Source organism: Vombatus ursinus, unplaced genomic scaffold, assembly GCF_900497805.2.
Source record: "Vombatus ursinus unplaced genomic scaffold, bare-nosed wombat genome assembly UNPS02011916.1, whole genome shotgun sequence".
Lineage (NCBI taxonomy): Eukaryota > Metazoa > Chordata > Mammalia > Diprotodontia > Vombatidae > Vombatus > Vombatus ursinus.
Genome location: NW_020951694.1, coordinates 2,340,016 through 2,348,448, shown reverse-complemented (window position 1 = coordinate 2,348,448; position 8,433 = coordinate 2,340,016). Strand labels below are relative to the sequence as shown.

Below are 8,433 nucleotides of genomic sequence, written 5' to 3'. Positions count from 1 at the left end.
TGTGCAATAGGATGTGCATGCCAATCAAAAGTTCAGAGCCACTCAGGGTTCAAACTTCTATAGAATTTTTAGACAAAGACCTGACATGGCATTAATAAGAGACTGTCCCATCATAACCAGTGGATAAAGCAGTGGGGTACCGTGGGATAGGGTGGACCACTGAAATGAGGGTATTCTCTGAACCGCCTACAAGGAAATGAAAAATGAGAGGGGAAGGGAGACAGGAAACTTAATTCTAATTATGTCTGCATAAAAATGACTACAGGTGAAAGGGACTGGAGATGCCAGATTATTGGGTCAGTTAAGCCTACATATATGTACCCTGGAGGCTGGGGCTGAACCAATCAAACCAGGTGTTACCTGTTCACAAAGAAATATACTCATTAATAGAAAATGCAATTGCAGACACTATTTAAATTGTTATTCTTCTCTTTCTGCTACGCACAGATTGTTGGATTTGAGCAAGTTAAATGAGCAAATGCTGCAACTCCCTTCTAGATAATAGGGGGGAAAACCATATATTAAGATACATATGTATGTATGTATGTATATGTGTGTGTATATGTATGTATATGTATATATCCATATTTTGGTAAAAAAAAATTAAAACATATATTACCTACCTTTTTGCTCTCTCCAGGTCATCATTGGCCTGCTCCAGCTCTCTTACATACTTATGTAATTGTTCTTTAATGGCTCGTGTCTGACTCAAATCATCTTCCAAAACAGAGACCTGCTTATAACTCTGTGCATACTGATGTTCTAGTTTCTCCTAAAAGTAAGAGTAAGTGTAGGGACTAGTACTATGTCACTGGTATTTAGTTTTCATATAATTTGATTGGGGAAAAAATTAAATTTCAACATAATTTTGATGTCACCTTTCCAATATTTAAAAGTCGAATCATAAACACATTTTGGATGCACTGATTCATAAAAATTTAAATATAAATTCCAACTGTACATGTGTCATCAAGTAAATCAGATCCCCTGACATTGCCATCAACTATCCTGACACACGCCCAAAAAGGAAGCCTTTTAATGAGCTCTCTTTAGAGTAAAAGTCAAGTAATGTGATTCCATTAGACATCAGGACATTGACAACCTCCTAAATGACAGCAACTGTAGATGACTGATAGAAAACTTTATTCAATCTATAGGCTGAATCTAAACATGAGTTTAACTTTATCCAGTCTATGGTAAATCCAGAATACACTACCACCAAATAATTGAATTTCTTTCAAAACAAAGGACTCAGAACATGAATATAAGTTTAAGTACTTTCAAGTACTATGGAAAAAGGTACAATAATCTCTCAAGAATAATCCTATAATCAAACAGCTTTTAAATATCAAAAGAGACTTATAGGTATAGCTAGGAAATTGATACCTACCTCTAAAATGAAGAATTACATTTCTAAAATATGAGATCTTTCCAATTGTTTTGGTTTCAGTTCAGACCTAAGATTTTGTTAACATAGGGAACTCATAGTGTAAATGCTCTCAACCAACCTTATCTATAATTTATATTTTAGAAAGCTGCCTGGGGGCACTGCCCCTACTCACATAGCTAGTATGTCTCAGAAACAAGAATGGGCCCAGTTCCTCTTAATTCCAAGGGCAGTCATTTATCCAATAAACCATGCTGCCTCTTAAAGATACAATACAAAAATCTTCATAATCCCACGGGGGGAAAAACTATTTTAAAAATCAATTTTTAGTTCCTTTCCCCATGCTCTATTACAGAGGCACTGTAGATGAGAGTCCTGGACTTGGAGGCAGGCAGACCTAGGTTCAACTCCTGTCTATGTTACTTACTAGCTGTGTAACCCTGGACAAATCATTAAAACTCTCTCAAAGTTTAAGTTTCCACATCCATAAAATGAGGAGGTTAGACTGGAAGCACTTTCAGCTTCTTCATATATTGTTCTATGGCCAAACAACTCTCTAAGCTTCAACTACTAAGTCACAAACTTAGCCTGTACTGTCAGTGGATGGAGCTGTCCACATTGATCCAACTATAGCTTTTCTATTGCTCTTAGTCTTTCTCCTTTCCTCTTATCTTTCACTTTAGTTCTTCCTTACTTTCTATCTTAATAAGAGAGGATAATGAAAGCAGTATTTAAAAGCATACAAAACAAATGCACTAAATAAATTGACAGGGTTTGCCATTTCCTTCTCCAGATCATTTTTCAGATAAGGAAACTGAGGCAAACATGATTAAGTGACTTGCCCAGGGTCACACTGCAAATAGGTGTCTGAGGATGCAGTCGAACTCAGGTCTTCTTAATCCAGGCTCAGAGCTCTATCCCCTGTGCTACCTACCTGCCACTTACTAGATAAATACAATAAATTCATTTACTCATTCATTTTCATTTACTGATTACAGATACGTTTGAAAAGCCAGAAAGCACAATATGTTATGTTTCTCACTAAATTGAAATTTTAATTTAATAAATTTATAATAATAAACAAATTTATAAAATTATTATGTAAAATATATTATATAAAATTAATTGTAAATAAATAAAATTAATTAAATTTTTAATTGAAAATTAAATAACTATAAAGTAGATCTTATGATGAGACTTTCAAATACCTTTAATGCTTCCACTTCATATTTTAATCTTTGGTTATCAGCTTGTAAGTCTCTATTTCTTTGTTCAGCCTGAACTAGCTGAGCTTCCAATTCTGCTTCTAATTCTCTGCTTCCTTCTTGGAATTCAACCAGTTCTTCCTGTGCTTCCTGAAAACTGTGTGAGAACAGAGAAGGAAGAGTTAAATTTTTATGTTGCATCACAAAGATTTAACTACTTGAAGACAACTTTATTTAAGAAAAAACAACATGCACTCAACAAACATATTAAGTGATTGGTATGTGCAATGTATTTTAATAGGCACTAGGGGACAGACAAAGACAAATTAAGACATAATCCCTGCCCTCAAGGAGGTATTAAACCTAGTAGAGATAAGAACACAAATATATAAATAAGCACATTATAAATGAAGGTGGTAGAATGAGATGGCACAAGAGAACCCATATCCTCTTCAAAAAGAGCAACAGAAACAACAAAACAAAACAAAAAAAATGTGGAGTTACAAAAAAAACCTTCAAAGAAAATAATCTCTTAAAAAAAGGAAGATCAAATAAATAAGCAAATAAAGAAAAGCTCCAATGAGATGGATATAATATGAAATAAACCTGTAACAAACATAAAAGAAAAAGTATGTAATAAATTACAGTAATGCTATCCAAAATAACACATCAGGAACATCAATGTGTAAAATACTTGTACTGATGGAAATGAAGGAAGAAATGAAATTAGTGAAGATGAGAAGATGATGGAAATCTACTTGAAAATATCTGTGGAAGAAAAAAACAACAGATTCACTGAGAAATATAGCTGCTGAACTGAAAATAAGAATGCTGAAGTCAAGGATGGAAACCACAATGAAAGCTGAAAACAAACAAAAATGACAAATTTGGAGGAAAAAGCTCTGAGAGTTAACCAAAGAGTTATAAGGCTCCCTAAAAAATGTGACCATTGGGCAGAGCCAAGACAATAAAGAGAAGGAAGTAATTCACCCAGATTACCCTCCAAACAACTTTAAATAAGTCCTCAAAATGAATGAACCAGACCCTGCAAAAGAATGGGGGGAAACAATTTTCCAGCCCAATAAATTTCCAGCCCTTAGAAGGTCAGCAAGAAAGGTCTGTCACACCACAGTGAGAGTGAAACACAGTCGAGCACATGCTGTAGTAGGCCAGGCCTCAGAAAAACAGCAGTAAGCCTTGCAGGTGACTGCCTCAGCAAAGTCATTAGTGGTTTTTGGAGCTCTCAGCCCACAAATGGGAAGGGGGTCAAACAAATGGTCAGGAGATTGAAGAGGTCCCTTTTCTAGAACTGGCTACAGGACTCTGTCACATTGACCATATGTGGATCCAGGTTGCAGTCCTGGGTTGTAGTTCCAGGGCAAGAAGGAACAGTTGTACACAACAGCTTGTAGCTACAGTGGAGTAGGAACCCTGGTCACAGCTCCAGATGGAAAAGAGTGCTTGTGGGTCTCTCACAGACCAGAGCACAAGCCAGGAGAACAGTGCCCACACCTCTCTTTAGATCATACCACCTTTGAAGAACTTACAGACCCCCCAGAACTAGCTCTGAAAGTAGCAGGAAGAAAGGCTTGAAGTTTGGGACAGTGTCCCCCCTCTACTCCAGGTGCCAGAGACCAACTTTAACATAAAGTTAAAAGTTAAGAAATAGGCTGGAAAAATGAGCAAAAAAAAAAAACAAAAGAAACAAACAAAAAAAGACCACAGAAAGTTACTACGATGACAGAGAAAATCAAAACATAAATTTAAGACGACGACAAAGTCAAAACTGCTACATCAAAAGCCTCAAAGAAAAACTACGAATTGGTCTCAGGCCCAAAAGACTTCCTGGAAGATCTCAAAATGAATTTTAAAAATCAAATAATAGAGTTGGAGGGAAAACTGGAAAAAGAAATGAGTGATACAAGAAAATCATGAAAAAAAAAAGAGTCAAAAATTTGGCAAGGAAGCATAAAAAAGTACTGAAGAAAATAACACCTTAAAAAACAGGATAGGCCAAATGGCAAAAGAGGCACAAAAATCCACTAAAGAGAAAAACTCCTTAAAAAACAGAATTGGCCAAATGGAAAAGGAGATACAAAAGCTGAATGAAGAAAATAATTCTTTAAAAATTAGAATTGGGCAATGGAAGCTAATGACTCCATGAGACATCAAGAAACAATGAAACAAAACCCAAAGAATGAAAAAAATAGAAGACAATGTGAAATATCTCACTGGAAAAACATCTGACCTACAAAATAGATCCAGGAGAGATAATTTAAGAATTACTGGACTACCCAAAAGCCATAATTAAAAAGAGAGCCTAAACATCATCTTTTAAGAAATTATTGTGGGGTCGGAGTCAAGATGGCAGAGTGAAAGCAGTGACTTGCTTAAGCTCTCCCCTAAACCCCTCCAAATACCTATAAAAAATGGCTCTAAACAAATTCTAAAGCAGCAGACCACAAAAAGACAGAGTGAAATAAATTTCCAGCCCAAGACAGTCTGAATGGTTGACTGGAAAGGTATATCGCACCAGGCAGGGAGAGGAGCGCAGTTTGGCATGAGCGTGTAGGCAAAACAGGTCTCAGTGAACCTGGAGCAGGCCTCAAAGGACTGAATCACGGGCAGCTGAGGCAGATTCCACACTTCTCAACCCACAAACACCAAAGACAACTTAGAAGGTCAGTGGGAAAGGTCTGTGACTGTGGTGACAGAGAGAAGCTCGGTCCCAGCCCCAGTCCCTGAGTGCGGCCCTGGGGTGGCGGCTGCTTCCAGAGCTTCCAGCCCACAGACTGAGGGGGAATTGGGTGGCTGATCAGAGTGGGATTGCAGGGATCTCTTTGCCAGTGCTGACACAGGAATGTCTTGCTTCGCCCGTGCTTGGATCTGGTTTGAAGTTCTGGGTGGTGGTCCTGGGGTGAGGAGGAGTGCTGGTGTGATGAAGCTTGTAGTGGTGGTGGAGAGGAAATCCTCCTCACAGTTCCAAGGCAGAAAAGAGTGCTTGTGGTCACTCACAGACCACAGCACAGGCCAGGAAAGGAGTAAACACCTCACCAATTATCATACCACCTTGGAAGAAGCGAAAATTTACAGGTCCCTAGAAGTATCTCTGAAAACAGTTGCATAAAACCCCCAAAGCTTGGGACAGTATATTTTCTACAATGGAAGGAGACTCCTACCTTAGCAAAGAGTTTAAAACTCAAGTAATTGGCTGGGATCATGACCAAGCCTCGCAAAAAGTCAGACCATAGAATCTTTCTTTGGTAACAACGAAGATCAAAACATACAACCAGAAGAAGACAACAAAATCAAAGCTCCTACATCCAAAGTCTCCAAGAAAAATATGAATCAGTCCCAGGCCATGGAAGAACTCAAAAAGGATTTTGAGAAACAAGAGAAGTAGAGCAAAAACTGGGAAGAGAAATGAGAGTGATGCAAGAAAATCATGAAAAACAAGTCAACAGCTTGCTAAAGGAGACCCAAAAAAATACTGAAGAAAGTAACACCTTAAAAAATAGCCTAACCCAAATGGTAAAAGAGGTCCAAAAAGCCAATGAGGAGAAGAATGCCTTCAAAAGCAAAATTGGACAAATGGAAAAGGAAGTACAAAAGATTACTGAAGAAAATACTTGCTTAAAAATTAGAATAGAACAACTGGAAGCTAGTAACTTTATGAGAAATCAAGACACTTAAAACAAATCCAAAGCAATGAAAAAATAGAAAACAATGTGAAATATCTCACTGGAAAAACAACTGACCTGGAAAACAGATTCAGGAGAGAAGATTCAAAAATTATTGGACTATCTGAAAGCCATGATCAAAAAAAGAGCCTAGGCATCACCTTTCAAGAAATTATCAAGGAAAACTGCCCTGATATTTTAGAACCAGAGGGCAAAATAGAAATTGAAAGAATCCACCAATCACCTCCTGAGATTCCCCAAAGGAAAACTCCTAGGAATATTGTACCAAATTCCAGAGTTTCCAAGTCAAGGAGAAAATATTGCAAGCAGCCAGAAAGAAACAACTCAAGTATTGTGGAAACACAATCAGGATAACACAAGATTTAGCAGCTTCTACATTAAGGGACCACAGGGCATGGAATATAATATTCTAGAGGTCAAAGGAGACAGGATTACAACCAAGAATCACCTACCCAGCAAAACTGTGTATAACCCTTCAGGGGAAAAAATGGACATTCAGTGAAATAGAGGACTTTCAAGCATTCTTGATGAAAAGACCAGAGCTGAATAGAAAATATGACTTTCAAATACAAGACTCAAGTGAAACATGAAGAGGTAAACAGGAGAGAGAAATCATAAGAGACTTATTAAGGTTGAACTGTTTACATTCCTGCATGGAAAGATAATATTTAACTCACGAGACCTTTGTCATTATTAGGGTAGTTGGAGGGGAAAAATTATAAGTATAGATAGATATATAGATAGATGTATAGATAGATGGATAGATAGATAGATAGATAGATAGATAGATAGATAGATAGATAGATAGATAGAAGGCACAGGGTGAGTTGAAGATGAAGGGGTGATATCTGGAGAATAAAATTAAGGGGTGAGAGAGGATTATACTGGGAAAAGGAGAAAGGGAGAGGTAGAATGTGGTAAATTATCTCACATAAAACAGACAAGAAAAGTCTTTTACAGTAGAGGGAAAGTGGGGGAAGGTGAGAGGGAATGAGTGAATCTTATTCTCATAGGATTTGGCTTAAGGAAGGAATAACATACACACTCAATTGGGTATGGAAATCGATCTTACCCTACAGAAAATAGGGGGGAAGGGGACAAGAGAGCAAGGGGATGATAGAAGGGAGGGCAGATTGAGGGAGGGGGTAATCAAAAGCAAATACTTCTGAGGAGGGACAGGGTCAAAAGAGAGAATAAAATAAATGGGGGGTGGGATAGGATTAAGGGAAATACAGTTAGTTTTTCACAACATGACTACTACGGAAGTGTTTTGCATAACTACACATGTATAACCTATATCGAGTTGCTTGCCTTTTCAATGAGGGTAGGTGGGGAGAGAGGAAGGGAGAAAATTTGGAACCCAAAGTTTTAAAAACATATGTTAAAAAAAAATCTTTTTCACATGTAACTGGGAAATAAGAAAAACAGGAAATGAGATATAGAAATCTATCCTACACTATAGGAAAATAGAAGGGGAAGGGAATAAGAGAAGGGAGGAGAGAAAGAAGGGAGGGCAGATTAGAGGAAGGGATATTCAAAATGCATGCCATGTTGGGGTAGGGGGAGTGATGCGATAGGGAGAAAATTTGGAACTCAAAATCTTGTGCAGGTGAATGTTGAAAACTAAAAATAAATAAATTTAAAAACAACCTAAAAAAGAAATTATTGAGGAAAACTGAAGGAAAATTGAGGAAGCAGAAAGTAAAATGAAGTTAAAGTAAAATAAAAACTGAAAGAATCCACCTATCACCTCCTGAAAGAAATCTCAAAATAAAAACTCCCAGGAATATTATAGCCAAATCCTAGAGGTCCCAGGTCCAAGAAAAAACATTGCAAACAGCCAGAAAGAAACAATTCAAATATCATGCAACCATAGTCAGCATAACACAAGATTTAGCAGTTTCTACATTTAAAGGATTGAAGGGCTTAGAATATGATAATCCAGGAGGAGCTAGGATTATTACTATTATTATTTTTTTTTTTTTAGGCAATTGGGGTTAAGTGACTTGCCCAGGGTCACACAGCTAGTAAGTGTCAAGTGTTTGGTCTGAGGCCGGATTTGAACTCAGGTACTCCTGACTTCAGGGCCGGTGCTCTATCCACTACGCCACCCAGCTGCCTCCCTAGGAGCTACGATTAT

At 37.5% G+C, this 8,433-nt stretch overlaps 1 protein-coding gene across 6 annotated transcripts in view; it reads right to left on the bottom strand.

Moving 5' to 3' along the window:
• Window positions 1-8,433, bottom strand: part of NDEL1 (nudE neurodevelopment protein 1 like 1) — an 88,389-nt gene that overhangs the window by 31,131 nt on the left and 48,825 nt on the right. For all 6 annotated transcript variants that reach the window (XR_003568663.1, XM_027857078.1, XM_027857075.1 and 3 more), the window contains 2 exons: window positions 2,596-2,749; window positions 624-772 (listed from right to left, as the gene is read on the bottom strand). Coding sequence is in view for 5 of the 6 variants with exons in the window: in XM_027857078.1 (XP_027712879.1) it covers window positions 624-772; window positions 2,596-2,749 (303 nt within the window). In the remaining variant the exon portion in view is untranslated. The remainder of the gene's footprint in view (window positions 1-623; window positions 773-2,595; window positions 2,750-8,433) is intronic.